Here is a 20,802-nt window from a genome sequence, read left to right as displayed (position 1 = left end):
CCATCAAATTTTCATGTGTTTTATTGAGGTGAACATACACATGGTCCACATAGTCAATGAAAATAGTCATAAAATAATTTAAGAACTTGTGTTGAAAGGTTATTAGCAGCACCATTGGTATTGGAATAGCAGAAAACACATCTCGGGGGGCAGTGATGCCTGGATAAAATGCCATCATCTGGAACAGGGGATGGGAATGGCTTCGCTGGATGCTCTGGGGAGTTGGAGTTTTTAAAACACACTTTTTTTTGCTAAATACTTTTGACGATTATTGTTACAAAAAATACAACTAAATAAGATACTGCATAGTATTTTAATTAACATAAAATCGACATTGAGGTGTGTAAAGCAAGACTCAAATCTCTGCTTCCACATACATTTCATTTCTGAGTAGAGAAATCTAAAATTTAAAACCAAAATATAGACCTAGTGTATTCTCTAAAAGACACACTTTAGGTGGAACGTATCAGACTACGAAAATACATATCTTCCATTCTGTTTAATAATTTACTTTAGTTAAAAAGTTGTGAAATTCTCCTCACAAGAAGCGTATACAAATTGATGACTTTAGTAAATTAACAAAAAGGATTATTTTACTTTTTGTTTTGTTTTTGTATTTTTTTAAAACAAGGCTTAGCCCCGCAGTAACAATTATACAAGGAAGAAAAAGAGACTACATTTATATGAAGGAATACAAATTTACACACATTTTACAGTGACTTATACCCTACACATCTACAAAATTCACAGTTATAATACAAGCAAGTACAAGGCCGGGATAAAGCTGTCGGATACCAAAAAAAGTTCCTACTTTAAAAAAGAAACAAAACCACCTTGGGAGGAGCTCCGCAGAGCCCTCAGCAGACGCAGAGGGCTTTCCTGGGCGGGTGGAACAGGGAGCTGCTGAGCTTCTTCTGCCCGCGGAGGCTGCGCCGCATGGCCAGGCGGGCCGGGCTGCGGCGCTGCGGGCCGGCCGCGCCCTCGCCCGGGCCCCGGCCCGGCCCCCGCCGCGGCTTCTTCACCGCCGGGCCCGAGTTGGATTCCTCCAGTGTCCGCTTAAAGCTGGCCGGCGGCGGCCTCTCCGCGTCCTTGCCTGCGCCCGTAGGGGACACCTTGAGGCCTTTTTGGTCCGTGCCTGAGTTGGAAGGGGAGAGGCTGACTGACAAACCATTGCTGTAGGATTCCTGTAGCCTCAAAGCCAGGGCTTTGCTGCACTTCTCCTCCTGGGGGGCTGGATCCTTCGGGGTTCCTCCTGAGGAAGGTAAACTGCTTTTGGCAATCTCGTTTGGCAGCTCCAGGTATTTTTCTGAGAGCATGTTGCTGTGCAGGAGGGGAGGAATGGGCTCGGCAGAGTTCAGTCGTGGCCAGGGCTCATCTTCTACGAGCTGAGGGTAAAGGAAACAAAACACTTAGGCATAAATGTAATCATAGAATCACAGAACGATCTGGGAAAGGACCTTCAAGATCACTTATTCCAAACTCTGCCATAGGCACAGGCACCTTCCACTACCCCAGCTTGCTCCAAGCCCCGTCCTGCCTGGCCTTGGACAGACTTTATCCCACGAGGGTGCAGACACTGTGTGGCACTTCCAGAATTTCCCTAAACCTTATCAAAGGCAGGAGAACCCTACTCCACAGCAGACTCATCTTCTCTCCCTGTTGAGAGGTGGAAACAATTCCAGCTGGGGATGTGAACTGCAGCTGCAGAACACTGAGGGCTCTGCTGGGGATTCAGGGAAAAGCAGAGCTGTAACAACCTGTGTGATCTTCAGCAGCACTCCCAACACCCAGCCAGGACTTCCCGTGGGACACTGCCAGAGGCACTGCCCTCTGCCTGATGTGTGGTGAGTGGCCAAGGAGCAGCCAGAGGCTCCTGACCTTTGTAACGTTCAGCACTCTGTTACTGCATAACCAGGTTATCAGGGCTGGGCAAACTCCTCCTCACCACAGCGGCACTGTCAGCCAGCTACAAACGTTCCTGTGTGCTGGGCAAAGTGACACTCGTTAGTGCCTGTGGATCCCTCCCAGCACAGCCAGCCACTCCCTGGGAAGCACAGGCAGAGGGGCCAAGAGCCAGGCACTTCTGAACTCTGACCCTCTTCTCTTCTGCAGCCTCTGAGAAAGGTTTTTGCCTCATTCTCTGTTTTACCTACAGGAAAATGGGGACAATACTTGCTCTCACTATCCACAGGGGGATTATGAAAATTAGTGTTTATGCAGCACCCTCAAGACAGCAATTCTGACCTTATTAAAGATTTAATTGTGAAGAAGTCCCCGGTTACTCGGCGAGTCCTTCAGAAGGAAATTTCAAGGCCACACCACACTCCCTCAGTGGGAGGCAAATGGCAGTTATTATTTTAAGAAAATCATGTGCTGCAGACTGAAATGCACACAGCTGAATCAGTCAGGGACACATCTCAGGTGAACAAACAGATGCTTCTGAAGCCACAGCCCAGAACAACTCCAGGTTTAATAAAATGCACTCCAAAAGAAAAGATAATCAGGATTGTTCCAGCTCCACACTGGTTTCCCACTCCTCTCTACTCCTCTGTGGCTGCCCATGTAGACAAAACCATTCAGATAACATTCCTTCACTACATTTAGCAACACAAGAGGGAAGACCTTTATGAATGGAATTTTAAAGGTTATTCTTCATCTCAGTTGCTGCAGAACCCAGAAGGACACCAGACCCCACACAGAGAGCAGCTCTGGCAACACTACTTCAGCTGCTCAATTTAATTTCTGACATTGTGTCACATAAAACTTAGTTTTATGGTTTTTATTGTGCAAGACATTTCATGTTGTGGCTCTTTTCCCCAGCATGTCCTGCTGGTGCAAACAGCTGAGACTGAAGCAGGTTTTGGAAGCCAGGGGAAGGCACAGGATGGAGTGCTGGAGAGTGATGTAACAAAACAGGAAAAACAAACCACGGATCACCAACTGAATTTCTCAACAATCCAATCAATCTTCCTCTCTGGCCTCGGGAATACTGGAATTAATTTGGTATTAGTAATTGCTGCCAGAAGGACAAGCAATTAAGAAATACTTTTGTTGAATTAAGAAACTTTGGTTTCCATCTATTTCCGAATTAATTGTTTTGGCAGGTAGCAGCTGTCAGGCACCAAGGCCATCCCTGCTTCCCTCACAGAAACTGTGATTGAAAATTTTAAGAGCACTTAAATTTATTTTTTTTTCCCCCTCAAGATTTTGCTAGGTTTAAAGCTCTTTCCATGGATTTTGCTCCACTAGATGAAAGGGGAGGAGACAAAGTTGAAGCTTGCCATTTTATTAGCAGCTTGTTTCTCCCGAGGGAATGTTTAAAACTCCCTTTCTAATTTCTGCTTTCTTTTCCTTTGCCCAAAGGACAATTATCTGAAGATTCTGCAGAACATCAAAGGACAGTGACTTAAATCAGGAGCAGCTGGTAATTACTGAAACAAACAGCCACTCATAACTACACTCCAGTTCTTAGAGGGGGGGAAGAAAAGCCACAAAACAACAAAACAAAAACCCTCTGAAGAGCTCTGCTTTATGTTAACAACTCAAACTTGCAGCCTCCAGAAAGACCTTATGTTATGATGTCTCTGCCTCCAACAAAGAACATCAAATCAACCAAAGGAAGATAACGAGATCTCCCAGTACAGAAAGAAAGTGTTCTTTACAGCAACATGTGTTGGAACAAATTTAACCTTCCAAAAAAATTAAATAAATAAAAGCCCAACACCACCACAACCAAACCAAGCCAAATCAAGGCAGGCCCTGTCAGGAACGGGTTCACACCCTGCAATCCCTGGGCTGGGCAAGCCACACAAGCACCTGGCAAGGCAGGAAGAGAAACTGCAGCCCAGCCTTGATGGTTTTGTTAGACCTCTGAGCCCCACTCTGGCTCCTCTCTGTCTCAAAAGGTTGCCTTGAATCTTGGGGAGGATCTCAGAAAACTTACTTTAAGACACAGTGCATTTCAAGGTTTGTAAAGTAACAGTACTAATTTCTTCCACGTTAGGGAGGGAGCACAGATCAGCAGCTGCCAATAAACAACCAGCAGCAATTCTGAGAATTCATACATTGGAACACCAAGAGCAGAGTGTTAAAGTTCTGTAATAAACATTGTTAAAAGTTGGTCCAGTCCTCCAAACCTTTGCATGTGGAAGTATTGAGGATATAACTGTAGCTTTCACAGAAAACCCAGAGCTGGAAGAGACCCACGAGGGTCGTGGAATGGCAACACCACGTTTTAACCAACCGAGCCAACCCCAGTAATAGATTATCTAGACATACACAGTAAAAATTCAAAATTAAACACAGCAGCATTAAACAGTGATGCACATTGACAGCTCAGGACTTTCTGTGAGCATTTCTGAACCTCTGGCGACATTCCGATGCCCCCAGGGAGCTGGGGGGGCAGAAGGGGAGCCGGAGAGCCCTTACCTTGAGGGGGGGCGTGCAGCAGCGGGAGGGGGGCAGGCTGCTGGCATCGGGGCTGCTGTAGCTGGGCCCCTCGGCCAGGTTGAGCACCAGCTCCTCGTCGGGGTCCCAGCGGCCGCGCTCGCGCAGGGGCGCGATGCAGATGACGATGGCGCTCGTGTTGTCCGCGCGCAGCATCCGCTGCCGCCAGCGGCCCAGGGCCCGGCCCACCAGCATGCGGGCACAGGACTGCCGCGCCTCGCCCTGGGGACACAGGGACAGAGGGACACTGTCACACAGGGACACCAGCATGCGGGCACAGGACTGCCGCGCCTCGCCCTGGGGACACACAGGGGACACACAGGGACACTGTCACACAGAGCATCACATAGAGCCACCAGCATGCGGGCACAGGACTGCCGCGCCTCGCCCTGGGGACACAGGGACACACAGGGACACTGTCACACAGGGACACCAGCATCCCGGCACAGGACTGCCGCGCCTCGCCCTGGGGACACAGGGACACACAGGGACACTGTCACACAGAGCATCACACACAGAGCCACCAGCATGCGGGCACAGGACTGCCGCGCCTCGCCCTGGGGACACAGGGACACTGTCACACACAGGGACACTGTCACACAGGGACACTGTCACACACAGGGACACTGTCACACACAGGGGACACTGTCACACACAGGGGACACTGTCACACACAGGGGACACCAGCATCCCGGCACAGGACTGCCGTGCCTCGCCCTGGGGACACAGGGACACTGCACACAGAGCACCACACACACAGAGCCACATGGGCACAGGACTGTCACGCCTCGCCCTGGGGACAGGGGACACTGTCACACAGGGGACACTGTCACACACAGCCACACAGAGCCACCATCACGGCACCTCATGCCACACGCTCTCCTACAAACCATGCCCCAAAGCTGCTCCAGAAATGCTAATTAAAACACATCTTCCTTCTCAAATCCACCTTTCAATCAGTTTGTGGTGTGTTCCACATACATGCAGTGCTTTAAACACCATAAATAGCTTGTAACACAGCAGTAGCTTGTAAGAGGCTGGAACACAAGCTACAGGCTTTCCAAAGTGCCTCATGGGGTTTGCAGTGTTTGCTCTCTGATGCTCCAATATAAATTCTCAACTGTTTTGTAAAATAAATCAGAGAGTAATTTAATTCAGTCTAAACAGTCTGCATTATAACATGCACCTTAATGTGAAATAAATTTAATGTTCAGACAGCATTTTGTGTAACTTCCTTAGAGAAGAAACTCATTATCTCCTTTATTACTCACAGATAGTCGAATTTCCCCAAAAGATAAAGCAAATAATTTAAACTATGTTAACACTCATGGTATTTAATGTCAGCCACGTTGTAAGAATTTTAATGTTGTGGCAATATCACCAATCTGCCTGAACCCCACCAAATCCATGGGGTGCTTTTCACCCCTACCAGGCTGAACCATTTTTAGAGGTAACAAGGATGAAATTTCCACACTGCCTTCTGGCCACTGCCCTCACCATGAAATACTTCTTCTCCTCGTGATCCTGGCACATGGAGATGGCATCCTGAGGGGGGATCATGTTCCAGAGCCCGTCACTGCCAAGGATGATGTACTTGTGCTTCTGGGGGTCAATGGTGTGCACGCTGGTGTCGGGCTCGGGGGACACAACAAACTCCCCACTGTAGAAGTCGTAGCTCCAGAGATCACCTGGCAGAGCAGAAAATGGAAATTGTTACAGAACACATGAGAAATCTCACTCTTGGAAAAGAGAGAAAAATGTTCCTTCACCATCAGCCTTGAGTCACCTGCAGGAACATAAAGAAATTCCGGCCCAGTCACAGCTGCTGCCACCTTCTAATCCTCTTTAAACTAAACCAAGCTGTAGTCAGAGGTGTTCTACCCTCTTCATACAAGTATTTGGGGAAAAAGGAGAAATGAAACAATTAATACATAGAAAATGGTGAAACCTTAACCACTCTCCAGACTAAAACCTATCTGAATTAATTGATCTCTCTTTAAACAGAAATAAAATCTGGCTTTGTTGGTCCCACACCAAACGTGCAAATATTTGTGTGAGCAGGTGCCACAGGGAAGGGACAAAGCAAAAAGCAAAGGAGACTGAAGCCCTTTCCCTGTTCCATTCCCTCTGGCATTCCTTCTCCTCCCCCAGCTCGGGCATCCCCTGCAAAGCCACACGGGGCTCTGCGGCTGAGCACTGCCAGCCTGGGACTGCACAGGAGCCACAGGAGCGCGGGCCCTGCCTGGGCTCCGGCAGGAAGGCAGCAAAGAGCTCCAGCCTCTCCCCAGGATGGCCTGCTGCAGGGAACGTTTCTATTTTTAAATCTCTCTCTGTGTGAATGAGTTTGGGGTCACCTCACCAGAAACAAAGCTGAACAACGCAGCAAATCATCCCCTGCTTCAAGAGCTCCCGCCAAACCATCCTCAAATAAAAACCACTCCAGCAGAAAAATGCATTTCTATAACAATTTATTTCAATTCTATTTACCAAGTACACTTGAAAAATTAAAAACCTTTTCAAAGGCTAAGCCTTCAAATCAAGAATAGTAATAATTTGCCCTAACACCTCTTTTTAAAATTTATTTCCATGTTCACAAACAGCTTCCTGTAGTGATAAACAGCAAAAAGTAACATTATTATTACTTGCAAGCACTGGCTACATTTTTCTGTGCAGAACACACAGCTTTAAAAGCAGAAATTAATTGAACTGTCAGGGCTGAGCAGCAAACAGAAGCTCAGCAACTCAAGAATAAGGTTTTGTCAGGCTCTTTGCTTTCTGCTGGACAAAGCCTGGAGCTTCTTCCACATCCATCAGCACCCTTTTAAAGACAATAAATAAGCTTTTTGTCTTCCTCCTTGCCTCCATTAGCTTTGCCTTAAGCTATCAACCAGTTGAAAAGACTTTTCCAGAAGCAGAAAGGGAATACTTCAACTCAATTACCCCACTCCACCGCAGCCCATCCTCATTAAAGCCCCGCTTCTCCCCACAAGCACATGCTGCTAATGAGCGCTAATTAAAAGCCAAGCCTGCTCCTACAGAGGTGTACTCGGCTGCCGACAAAGCCAGCTGGCAGTGAGATCAAAATAAATACTGTAACAGGAGAGCTGAGCAATTATTGCATGTGAATTGCCATGGAAAGTCCTGCACTCGCAGCTCCTCACACGGCTCTGTCACAGCCACAGCAGGAAAACCAACACAGCACCATCAACTTCCCATATATACAATATTTTCACCCATCCTCACACGGCTCTGTCACAGCCACAGCAGGAAAACCAACACAGCAGCACCAGCTTCCCATATATACAATATTTTCACCCATCCATTTGCCAGTTTGCTCGTACTGATGTAGGAGAAATGACAAAATGTTATTAGCTGAATCGGTTTTTTAATTAAAAACACTGTGCTGGGGGATAAAAATAACCTGCTGCTCATTAATTTGGGTTCTTTAGCACACATGTCATCCTGTCCATCTGCTCCCTTCCCGAGGAAACTGCCAAGCCACCACCACACTGACTGCAGGGAGGAGGCTCCTCACAGGATAACTGGGAATGTCACCGTGGCCACCAGGCCAGCTCCAAGGATCACAAACTTCTGAGGGGCACAGAGGGATTCCCACAGACCCTTCAACCCAAACCCAGCCCATCTCACAGGGAGAAGGACATTTACAGTTTTATTTCGATTTTTTCCCTGAAGGGCAGAGCTCCCCAGCCTCAGGCAAAGCTTTCTGGAGCTGCTGCCCAGCTGTGCCCCCTCATCCCAACTGTGCCCCCCTCATCCCTGCCCAGCTGTGCTCCCCCTCATCCCAACTGTGCTCCCCAAATCCCTGCCCAGCTGTGCCCCCCTCATCCCAGCTGTGCTCCCCTCATCCCTGCCCAGCTGTGCCCCCCTCATCCCAGCTGTGCTCCCCTCATCCCTGCCCAGCTGTGCCCCCCTCATCCCAGCTGTGCTCCCCAAATCCCTGCCCAGCTGTGCTCCCCCTCATCCCAACTGTGCTCCCCAAATCCCTGCCCAGCTGTGCCCCCCTCATCCCAGCTGTGCTCCCCCTGCCCAGCTGTGCTCCCCCATCCCTGCCCAGCTGTGCTCCCCCATCCCAGCTGTGCCCCCCAAATCCCATCCCAGCTGTGCCCCCAAATCCCATCCCAGCTGTGCCCCCCAAATCCCATCCCAGCTGTGCCCCCCAAATCCCATCCCAGCTGTGCTCCCCCATTCCAGCTGTGCTCCCCCTCATCCCAACTGTGCTCCCCAAATCCCTGCCCAGCTGTGCTCCCCCATTCCAGCTGTGCTCCCCCTGCCCAGCTGTGCCCCCCAAATCCCATCCCAGCTGTGCCCTCCAAATCCCATCCCAGCTGTGCCCCCCAAATCCCTGCCCAGCTGTGCCCCCCAAATCCCTGCCCAGCTGTGCTCCCCCATTCCAGCTGTGCCCCCCAAATCCCTGCCCAGCTGTGCCCCCCATCCTATCCCAGCTGTGCCCCCCATCCCTGCCCAGCTGTGCTCCCCCTCATCCCAACTGTGTTCCCCCAATCCCATTCCAGCTGTGCCCCCAAATCTCAGCTGTGCCCCCAAATCCCAGCTGCAGAGTTGAACCCCCCAGCCATACAAGCCTGCAGAGGTATTTTATTTTCTGGGGCAGCCCCTGTCCAGCTCTGGGAAGGCAGAAGGAAGAGGGGAGCAGGCAGAGAGCAGAGAGTTCCCCTGAGCACCTCAAAGGGCTCTGGGTCTTTCATTGTGTTCCAAAGCAGAGCAGTGACCTCTGGCAGCTGGCATGTGCCAGGGGCTGCAATGCCAGGCTTCCACTTGAGAGCCAGACTATTTTGTTCTGAATTAAAACCCAAACATTTACAAAACTCTTGACAATCTTGTTCTTTAAAAACTTACACACTGGGAGTATTTCTTTCAGTGTGAGGTTTGCATATTTCTTCCCCAAACAACAACAATAAAAAAGTTATTCATGTAGTTCCTTCCATATCTTCCAGAAAAACCTGTTTCTTAGTCCTGACTCAAACCAGAATAATATACAGAGATCTACACTGCAACTCACAAAATGAAATAGATGTTTGAAATCAGATACTAAAGGAGCAGGAAATTAATTTAGGTGCCTGTAAGAATATATCAAACTAGGCAGTCTCTCTTACTGTTACCTTGTAAAATCCAACAACAAAGCCACTTCCAAGTGCTGCCAGGGAAGTAAAGGCAGTTACAAACAAAAACACCCAGCATGTAAGTGGGCTGGATTGGATTAAACCCAAAGCCTTCTTAGAGCAAAAGCATGTCCAGAAATTACATAAATCAAGTCTTTCATTTCAGTTTCTGGAGATGCTGTTTTGCATATAAAAAGGGCTTTTGATTTTAATAGAGGAAAGAAAACTTTACTTTCATAACTCAGTCCAAAATAAAAAGCTCAGTTTGATTAATCCCAGAGCTTTTTAAATCAAAGTTTTTCTCCACAAGGAGCCACAGGTGCCCTCACATGATGTGTGTTGCACAGATGCCCAGAGCAAAGCACACACTGCACATTTATTATTTTGTCTCAGGGCTGTAGAAAACTGTACAAGCTACAGCAAGATACCCTGAGGACTAGAAAAGAATCCCAAACACACCCCAAGTTTGTCTGGTTCTATAGAGATAAAACAGAAAAGCAATTATCACTGGAAGCTGGAAATTGCTGTAAATACACAATTCCATGTGGTTCAGGTTCATGGCCTACAACGGAGCAGGAAGGAAAAACTGAGTGACAGCTGTGCCCACTCCGTTTGGTAATTTAATTTGAAAAACAGCTAAATGCATGTAAACAACCCTAAAATCTCACACAGCAATTTCCTCAGATCATTTGAGGTCAGCCATAGCCTCTTCTCCAGGATTTCATGGCATGTGCATTCAGAGAGCTTCACAGAGCAGCTCTGGCACCCAGGCAGCAGTGCTGGAGAACAGCTTCCCTGCCCCTGTCAGAAACCCCTGCAGCTCCACTGCATCCCCTGCTCTGGTGCAGAGCTGCTCCCAGAGGGCAGCAGGAATTCCTGCAAGGTAGAAGCTTGGTTCCACCTGAAACTGGGGTGAGACTGTTCTATTCCTACAGAAAAAACCAGGGAAAGCAGAGTTCACGTTCCCACAGGAGGGAGTGGTTGGACCAAGGGCTCCTGGCTCAGGTTTCATCATTCATTCATTTAAACACCTCCCAAACAGCTCCAGCAGTGCCAGGCAATCCCCACCACAGATTCCTGAGTATCTATTACAAGGCAAATCTGTATTAAAAAAAAAAATGTTCTCATTGCCCAGAAAAGGTCAGCAGAAGTAGCTGTGGAAACACAGAACTACAGCTTAAAATGGTTTATTAGAAGACAAAAACCTGCTGTGTGCATTAAAGCATCTCACAGATGCTCCACAGGGACAGCACAAAGCCCAAATATTTCTGACTGGCTATGGGGCTATAAATAAATCAAGCATTATTTAAATACTTAAATACAGCCACTGTGCATACCACAAATGCTTCTTTTAGGGCAGAAGGGCACTTCTGACAATCAGAATGGGGAAGGGTAAGTCAACAGAATTCATCTGGCCACAAGGATTTCTTCTGCACCAGGATTTTCTGCTGCCTGAGTGCAACTTTTCCACAGTGCTTTATTCCTATTTCCAGAACCTCTCCTCAGCTCCTTAGGAGTGCACTAGACTGAAAGACTGGGGGATGAGACTACATCAAAATAATTTAAAGTGTTGTCAGAGACACTTAAAACACCATCTATGAGCTAAATGTTAGGGGTTTTAATCAGATAATCTCCCCATTCTAAATATAATAATTCCCAACTCTAAGCTTCTCTGTTGAGAGATTTTTGTTGTCCTGCTAAAAATTTTTATCCAGGTTGGGACCAGGCAGGAGGGGAGGCTGGGGTTTGAGCTTTCAGATCCCAGAATTGATAAGAGAGAGGTGCTCCCATTTTTTGGAGCTGAAAACTCTCCAGTAAATCCTCTCTTCATGCACTTGCTGGCAAAGAATGCACTGGGGGCTAACAAATGCATGGCTCCTTGAATTCCCATCTGCACACAAACCTCAGCCAAATCCTTTTGTTCAGCTTGCTGGGAGCAACCAGATCAAAAGCCAGCATGCTCTTTAGACAGGCAACAAACTCACAGTCACAGGAACAAAAGATGCATCAAAATTAAGCGTTCACATCTTACAATCCAGGAGGAACACCTCCCCAGTCCTGCAGGAGGGAACAACAGGGGTGTGCTGCTCAGGGGATGAAGGATTTTTTGCTACTCATCTATTTGCTCCAAAGGATCCACTCAAACTCTCAAGTCAGGTTTCCTAACCAAAAAAACAAACTCTATCCTACCTGTAATATGACACAAAGACTTTGAAATACTGAGAAAAAGTCCTTAAAATGAAAATTTTTAATTTTCAGGCACCTGTGATTCCTTGCTTGACACACAGCTGACTCTTCCATGTTCATTGTCACTGCAAAATTCTCCTTAACTCTGGGCAGATCCCTGTGGCACAGCTATTCCTGCCTGTGAAATCAGACACAGCAAGGCTCTGGAATGAGCCAGAGCTGCTCCCAGAACAGTCTGTCCCCAGGGGCACTGCCAGCTGACCCAGGAGCACTGACAGCACTGCCACGGGCCTGCCAAGCTGCCAGCCAGGAATTCCAGCACTGCTCCTACAGCAAAAACCACAATCCCATCAAACCTAACCCATTCTGGTATTCCTGCATAGAAGATTCCTCACTGCACAAGGGAAAGAACATGAACAGCCAAGGACTGGCATTCTGCAATGAAATTTAAGGAGAAAAATGACCAGAAACACTTAACATTCACAGGTAAGAGACACCCAATAATTCAGTTAAGAAGTACTTCCCAAAAAAAATCACCACAGGATATTTCAGGACAATTTCTAGTCCTGCAATATCCCTTTCTGTCCTTGGAATGAGGTGCTCCTCAAAGAGAGTTCCTCTCATTTTTAGTGCTCCCATAAAGGCAAATTAAAGTTAAATGGATTTAACTTTCATCCTACTCTATGCCAAGTCTTAAAAAAAAAAAATTCTCCACAAAAGAAATACTGAAGGAATTCATACACCATCCAGCAAAGCTTCATTTCTGGTGCAAATGAAAACGTGCAAGCCCTGTGTGTCTCCAGGAGGGAGAGCACATTTGTCTCCTTCTCACTGAGATAGTGGGACTGTAATTTTTGACTAGCTGCTGGTAAAATTAAACCCATCCTTGTAGGGCTGCCACAAAACCCTGCAGGTCAGAAGTCACGTTCTTCTCTCCCCAGTTACAACGTTATTCAAAAAATGCACTATTATTGCATTAAAAACACACTTCCAAGGCCCAGACTTTGAGCAGGCGAGTGAGGAGCCCCCTGCAGATTGTTTGCTTGCAGCCCCAGAGCTGAGGCACTCACCCAGGGCTCTGGCCACGGCCAGGAAGGGGATCTGGTCGATGACGGTGCTGCGGCGCACGGGGCCGTTGTGGCTCAGCCGGGGCCTCTTCCACACCACACGGTTCACACCAGACTTGTTGATCACACTGAAAGCACACACAGGGCCAGGGGTTAGCAACAGCAAGGGGGGACGTGGTGTCAATGAGGAAAATCGGTTAAATATGCAAATGTGGGGGTAATAATGATGGCAGCCTCGGGGAAGTTCCTATTCCAAAGCACTTTGCTAGCTCCATATAAAGCCATGGGGAAAAGTGAGAGATGAAGGGCAGAAGAAGAAAAAAAGCAAGGTAATGAAGACCTGGAAGAAATTCTGCCTGGTTACAAAATATGCACGTGTCTTTTCAATCTGCCAGAGACACAGCAGAACTGGATTTGCCTCCCTCAGATGAGGACCATCAACCCCAGCTCACTCAGGTGTAAATTGCACACAGTTCCTCCTTCAGTCTCCTCCATCTCCCAAAGTCTGGCTGTACAGAGCAGCATGGCATCCTTGAAACAGCAGCAAAGCAAGAAGCAGCCTCCTGCAAGGATTTGCTTGATGGAAGGAGCACCAAGAGGAGGCAGATACAAAAGAGGAACTGTCCCGGGCTGGGGTCTGCAGGAAGCAGGAGACAGGGAGGACAGCTCTGCATCTGCATGTGAACACCTGCTCTGAGGCACTGAGCTCTGGTTCAGCTCTCCCAGGTGGCACTGGAGGGTCAAAGGAGCTACAGAGCAAATAACTGGGGCAGCTGTGCCAGGCAGGGAAGAACAAGTATGAAGCATCAAGGAATAAGAGCTAATAAAACCAGGAACCAGCAAAGCTTGGTCCCAACCAAGTTAGGAACTGGATACTTGAAAGTTCCTTTCATCCAAGGAACAGCCAGTGGTAATTAGAAACTGAGCAGCTCTGGAAGAGCCTCAAGATTCCTCATGCTGAAGCCATTCAAGATGCACTTCCTGACACTTCAAAGGCCTGAACAACAAGGGCATGTTCTGCTCCATCCAGAGCATGGCAAAGTCACAAACACCACGTCCTAAATCCTGATCTCATCACTTGTACAGCAAATGACCACACAGAGCTCACTATTGGAAAGAAAACCTCATCCCACACTCAGACTGTTACTGGGAAAAGAGCATTTTAAAGGCAGGCTCCCTCATGCTCTCTCATTAAGTGTTCCCATTTTGCTGTCATGAAAGAAAAGGCATTCCCAAGCACAGCTGCACAGCTCCACCTCACTCCCACCACATGCTTCACAGCCAGCCTGGGAAAACAGGAGGAGCACCAGTAAAAATTAAAAAAAAAAAAAAAAAAAAAAAAATTAAAAATTAACCATTCCTGTCGATGCTAATTTTCAGGGAATGCTTCTTTGCACCTTCAGAGACTTCCAACCTCTGAGAAACGCCCTGGAAACCTACAGCAAACCTGCCCCTGCTCAACTCCCTCCTGCCAGAGACACAAATATCTGCAGGTTAATGGGCTGACAGGGTTCCCATGTGAATGATGGCAGCAGGAAAACCTTCAGTGAGCCCTGCTCGAGGAGCAAACCATGCCCATCCATCTGCTGCAGCACCAGGAGGACACAGAGGACAGATCCCAGCCCTGGCATTGGCTCCAGACATTTGTGCCACCCCTCACCCCCAGGGACACACACCCACCCCAGCTCAGGTGTGCCAACATCTGCCAGGAAGGAGTGGCTCCTGGAAGGACAGGTGCTAAATTGTGGTGTTAGAACAGCAGAGGGAGGATTTTGTTTCAAATCCAGGATTTTTCTCATGTTCCCTAAGCAGAAGGAAGGAGGAGCCCATTCAACAGCTGCCATTGTCATCTCAGGGACAATGCAGGATGCCTGAGAAATTAGAGTGCTGTGACAAACTGGATATTCCAGACCTCCTATCATTTTACCTACGTGAAAAGGCAGTTTGTACAACCTGAAGGTTCCCCAGAATTTAAAGGGAAATAGGCCAAAAATGAACATCTCTGCGGTGAACATTTAGAAGTGTAACTGCCCCTCAGCTGTGTGATCCACCAGGAAATTAAAATTCTGGATACACCATAAACCACTAGCAAAAAACACAACTGTGTAACAATGGTAATTTATTCTTCAGTGAGCTGTAAGAAAAATTAAGAAGACAAAAGAGAATTAGCTGAGATTCAGCTCCTTGTGCTCAGTGAAAGCAGACAAACCTACCTGCCCCCAAGGCCTTCAATTCTCTCCCTTTCTTTGGGAAGCTCTGGCTTGTGGTCCTGTGTCACCTCCACAGCTCTCACAAAGTCATCCTTGGGGTCGTCCTGGACGCCCAGCACCACTCCAGAGTCCCCCACGTGGGCCACGTACATCTTGGAGCCGCGGATGATCACCACGCTGGCCGTGGTCCCCGACGTGCTGGGCAGCCCTGTCATGGTCTTGGGCCACTCTGCTGCAAGGAGAAAGCAGGCAAAAAACAGACAAAAAGCACAGCTTTAGTTCTGGGGGGCTGGGGATGAGGTGAAGGGTGTCTCAGAGGTTTGTGGGGTGTTACAACAGCCAGGCACAGTGGGGTCCCCAGGTCCCCCTCTCCTTTAACATCCTTGCCCAGCCTCAGCCTAAACTGCCACAGGATCAAAGCACCACAACAGGGTTCTGAAAATGTCTCCTCTGGTTTGATATTCCAACATCACTAGAAGAACACAGGGGAAATCCTTGGGGGCTGAACAGGATCAATCAAGTGTTTCATTGAGATTTACTCTTCTGTCTGAAGTAGTAGAAATGTCCTAAATTCAGTTATTTTGTTTGGATATTTGATTGGCAATCAGGATTTGTGGACATTCTTGATCCCCTTGGAAGGGAGAAAAACTGCTATTTGACTTTCATAGGCTGAACAGCAACCTTTAGTGCTGAATGACATCTCCAATGCTTTGCTCACATTTCCCTTTGGAGGGCTGAATAATTCAGTGTGCTCTCCTTAAATTCTACAGGAGATATCCCTGGAATTCAGAGTAAGAAGAGAACTACACCTGGTCAGGGAAATCTCCTTCCTCAACTGCTTTGCCCCAAACCACTTCTATGAACTTGCTCTCTCCAATTACATCCCATCCCAATTTCTCTTCCACGCCTTTCCTATTTTTGTATTTACACACACAAGCTGATCTTTCCCCAAAAGTGCACAAACTGACTGAGACAACACCCCCAGGGAGCCACACCATCCTCCTCCCACCCAGCACCCACACAAGCAGGCTCAGCCCCCAGCTATCAGCTGGTTCCAAGTGCCAGCAGCAGCCTCGTGTTTCTCCTTCACTGTGCCCACTCACATCTTCAGACAAGCTCCAAAGGAGCCTCTCCTCCCTGTCACATTCTATCTCCTGCTCTTCACAAGTCAGGCTCACACAGCACTCCACAAAAACTCCACTGTGACACAAGCTGTCTGCAGGAAATACCCAGCTCAGGCTGCCAAAGCTCTGCATCCTCTGTTTGTGCCTGTGGCACAACAAACACACGAGGAGAGAAAAGGAAAACACACTTATACCTTAGCCTCTGTGAAAACAGATATTTTAACCTTTTTAAAGCTTTAAACAAAATTTTAAAAAAAGAGGAATTAAGTTCTAGTGGCACTGAGTGATGTTCAGGTGCCTGAGGGAAGAAGACATGGAAGAGGGGTGATGGAAAAAGGAGAATTTGGAGGCTTAGAATTCACAGGCAGTATGAAGAACAAAGTTGCATTTCCTCAGTGTGAGCTACCAAGACATCCAGCACAATTTAAACATTTAAGTTCCAACAGCTCTAGCTTTGTGCTCTAAACACTAAAATGCACTTTCTCCCTAGGAGCAGCTTTATTTCAAGAACACAAACATTCAATCAGCTTATTGGAAGTACTTTGTCTGGCAGTTTTAACTGTGGATATTAAATCTAACACATTCCAAAAGGAAAGCAAACAAGGGAGGGAGCCAAGTGGTAATGAGGACTTCAACCATGCACTTAACAGAAAACAAGCTGCAACTAATGAGTTTCTGTCAGTGTAACAACCCCTGAACAGCAATAAAATGTATTAGAGAGTCAAATCAGTCTTTATGGGGATGGGGAGCAGAGAGAAGGAAATCACCCACTTGTGGGAGAAAGAATGATGCAGCAGCCTCAGATTTTAGGCTCTACAAAACCAGGAATTATCTGCCTGTCATCCAGACACTGCAGTTCATGCCTTGCCCCTGTTCAGAGATAAGTATCAGATACAGCCCAGTTCTCTCTGTAGGTTGTGTCTCACCAGGAACCAGCAAAAGTGTCAAAACTGCTGGGTTTTCTTCTGAGCTCCAGCATTAAAATCAAACCCATGGACCCAACTCCTCCACAGATCAGGAGCATCAGCAGCACATCTTTCCAAAACATTTTCCCCCTCTACTTGAAAAACACTGCCCTTCACACTCAGCTTTGTAACTTTGAACTCAAACTCAACTCATTCTGTACCTTCCAAAATGAACTCTTACTCCAGAAGACCTTTGGCATTCAGGGAGTTTTATTACTACAGAATTAATGCCAGAAATAATCCCCAGTGACAAATGGGCATTTTTCTGGTTTGGTTTTTCTGGTACTGTCATGGTCAGTGTGGTTTGTGTCTATCAGGGGATACCCACAGGACTTCCAACAACCTCAGAGCAGCTGAGTACAAGCTTCCCTTCCAACAGCCAACTGCAAGCAGTGAAGACTCCATCCTCCACCCCAAAATTCCAAACCATTCTCCCACACACCTCCAGATACCAACATGGCCAGTCTCCATTTCGTGTCCCCAGTGTCACCAGCACGGTTAAAAAGCTGCTTTACACGTGGTAAAATGATTGCCTGTCAGTAGAATTCACACTGGGACTCCAGAGCAGGATGGAGTAATAAAGCAGAGATAATGATGGGCTTGTCCCACAGAACTCGGGCTGTTGAGCACGTGCAGCAGGGATCAGGAGGAGCAAACACGCTCTGGAGTTTACCAAACAGCCACCTCCAAGCGCCATCAAAGGCCCCCAGGCTTTTTCTCTGTGCTGTTTCCCACAATAATTTAAATTGCTTCCACAACCCCGGTGCTGTTTGCTAAACACCCAACACTGAACACAGCTTCCTGCACTCTTCTCCCTGTCCTGGTGCTCACACAGAGTTCCAGTGACAAATTACACACCAGGGCCACGACAGCCAAAAAACGGAGCTCTTTATCTTCCCCCACCCCGGGCCATATCCCCAGTTCACACATTTTGCTCCTTATCACCCAGCCCTGCAGCCCAGGAGGTCGCACACCCCACTGCCAAGGATGTGGCCAAGTTCTGGTGCTTTTAAAATTCACACCCTTCCCTCTGTACCCTCAAACTTACTGTTCCTTCCCCCAATACCTCCTCAAGTATCTGACATTTGCACAACTTCTCTATTTCGCTGTTCAAGAAAAAGGAAAATGAAACTGTTTTGAAATTATAATTACCCCGCACTCCTCCTGAATCACTCACTGAAAGCCCGGGGTGCTCCGAGAGCAATTCTTGCTTTTCAGGTTTCCCTCCCAAGCCCAGCTGTCACTGTCACTATTCTGGATCCAGTTTTACCGTGTTCCACGCCTCCCTTCACACGCTAAACTCTGCTCTCTTTTTCTCTGAAGCTTTAGAATGCCTAAATGCATAACGATATACACATATTCTACACATTCTATATAAACAACCACGCTCTAAGCCAGAACCTTCACCTCAGGAAGGAAAAGAGCCTTTCAGAAACTCCACCTGCAGCCTCACAAGACCTCGGGAGAAGGATGAGTACAGGAGTGATGACTGTCACTTGTCTGGGCATGCTCCTCTGCTTAACACTGACTTATTTACGGCTTCCATGCTACTGCAATTAATCAACTAATACATACATAAATACATAATGATGATATATTTATCTCTATCAAAACCATCCTCAGGATACTAAGTTTATTTTCTATTTGTCAGGGACACTGAGTATTCTATTCCCCCATGCTCGCACATGAGCGAGTTATAAACCATTCACACTTAAATTCTTCCATCAGGACTCACAAAAACAGTCGGAAGCACCGTTAGGGGAAAAAAACACCATTCCCAGCCCGCTTCAGTTTGCTAAAATTACTTTTTTCTCCCTTTTCATGACGCAAGGGAAATCTAAGGGGGAGTTCAGTGCGATTACCGAAGGCAACAAGATGAAGACCTTCCCAAATTGACGCCTAACACCCCAAAAACAAACTGCAGCACTACCATCGCACCATCCCCAGCTACGTAACGCAGCAGCGTATCCTCGCCCTGTGTTTACATCTCTCTTCTCCCAACGTGCCCTCCAGTTTTCCTCGTTCTCCGAACGGCTCGGCTCGGCGGCCGGGATGTCCTCCCGCGATTCCCGGCGCGGGGATGGCAGCGGTGGAGGAGGGAAGCGGGGAGGGAGGCAGGCGCTCACAATAGCGCGGGAGAGGGGGAGGAAAGGGCGGCCGGGGAGCGGCGGCTCGGCGGGCGCCGGCACTTACGCAGCTTTTTCCACATGGCGCGGTGGCAGGCGATGAAACCCTTGCGCAGGGCCGCGCACACCTCGGCCGGCTCCGCCGAGCAGAAACCCTTCTGCTTCTTGATGAAGCCCCACAGGTTCTCCCGGGCGAACTGGGCCGCCTCCCGCCCGCCGTGCCCGTCGCACACGGCGAAGAAAGCGACGGAGCGGCGCGGCCGCCGCCCGGGGCCGGTGCCCGGGGGCTGCGCCCCGTCCTCGGCCGCCCGCGGGGCTCCCCCCCGCCGCCGCCCGCTCTCGGCCGGCGGCTCGGCGGCGCTGGGGCCTGCGGGCGCCGCTCCGCCTTTGTGCGCCCCGGCCGGCGGCGGCTCGGGCTCCACCACGATGTGGGTCACGTCCTCCATGTATTTCCTGCCGCCCTGGTCGGAGAACACGCTCACCCCGAGCGCGTACGGCCCCTCCATGGGGAGAAGCGCGGGGTGGGGGGGGGCGGCTCCGCGCGGCGCTCCCGCCGCTGCCCGCCCGCCGACGACTATTGCTGGAGACGGCGGCGGAGGCGGCGGCGCTCGGGCATGTCCGCGGCGGCGCCGGGCCGCTCCCGCTCGCTGCGCCCGCCGGAACGGGAACGGAACGGGAACGGGCCCGGCCCGCCCCGCGCCCCCTGCCGGCCCCGCCGCGGCGGAAGGGGCGGCGGGCGCGGCCGGGGCTCCGCGGCGCCCCCTGCGGCCGGCGGAGATCCCAAAACCGCGGCGGAACCGGGCGGGACGGGACCCACCGGGACCCCCCAGCCCTGCTGCTGACACCCCTGTCATCCCTCCGGGGCATCCCTGGCAGCGCTGTCCGGGAGCTCCGGCAGCCTCGGGGCCGTGCCCGTTCCCCGCGGAGCGCGGGCAGTGCCCAGCACTCCCAGCCTTTCCCTGACCTCCCGCCTCAACCTGCCCGGACACAACTCCAGGCCGGTCCCCCGGGTGCTGTGGCTGCTCAGCACAGAGATCGGGGTCTGCCCCTGCTCTCGCCCTCACGAGGAAGGCGGAGAGAGCCATGAGTGTCCCCGGGTTCCCTCACCTCACATGCCCCAAAAAGGCTTCACAGAGAGCTCAGATCCGCCAGCAGGATGCAGAACGGGAACCCAGGATTCCTCCCTGGCCCCAGGAACCCCCTGGTTGTTACTCAGCCCTTCCCTCCTCCAGGAACCCCCTGGTTGTTACTCAGCCCTTCCCTCCTCCAGGAACCCCCTGGTTGTTACTCAGCCCTCCCCTGGCCCCAGGAACCCCCTGGTTGTTACTCAGCCCTCCCCTGGCCCCAGGAACCCCCTGGTTGTTACTCAGCCCTCCTGTCCCTGCTCCTGTCCTGTTCCTGGGGTTCCCTGCTCCAGGAACCCCACTGTTGCTCAGACCCCCATCTTTCCCTGTTTTCCCACTTTATTCCTACCAATGACCCCTCTGGAATTACACATCCCGGCCCCGTTTTATGCTCATGACCATTTAAGATGTTTCC

General features: G+C 49.4%; 1 protein-coding gene across 1 annotated transcript; it reads right to left on the bottom strand.

The window, feature by feature from the left end:
- Positions 1-3: 3 nt before the first annotated feature.
- On the bottom strand, positions 4-19,988 carry PPM1D (protein phosphatase, Mg2+/Mn2+ dependent 1D). Its single transcript, XM_064394388.1, has 6 exons — positions 19,331-19,988; positions 15,052-15,280; positions 12,842-12,966; positions 5,944-6,134; positions 4,429-4,668; positions 4-1,385 (listed from the first exon to the last, which is right to left on the bottom strand). Exons 1-6 carry the CDS (start codon positions 19,767-19,769, stop codon positions 858-860), a joined length of 1,752 nt encoding a protein of 583 aa, XP_064250458.1. The 5' UTR covers positions 19,770-19,988; the 3' UTR covers positions 4-857.
- Between the last annotated feature and the right edge of the window lie 814 nt (positions 19,989-20,802).

The sequence above is a fragment of the Passer domesticus genome, chromosome 19 (assembly GCF_036417665.1).
Source record: "Passer domesticus isolate bPasDom1 chromosome 19, bPasDom1.hap1, whole genome shotgun sequence".
Taxonomy (NCBI): domain Eukaryota; kingdom Metazoa; phylum Chordata; class Aves; order Passeriformes; family Passeridae; genus Passer; species Passer domesticus.
The sequence above is the reverse complement of the archived record's forward strand: the minus strand, read 5'-3'. Positions and strand labels throughout refer to the sequence as shown.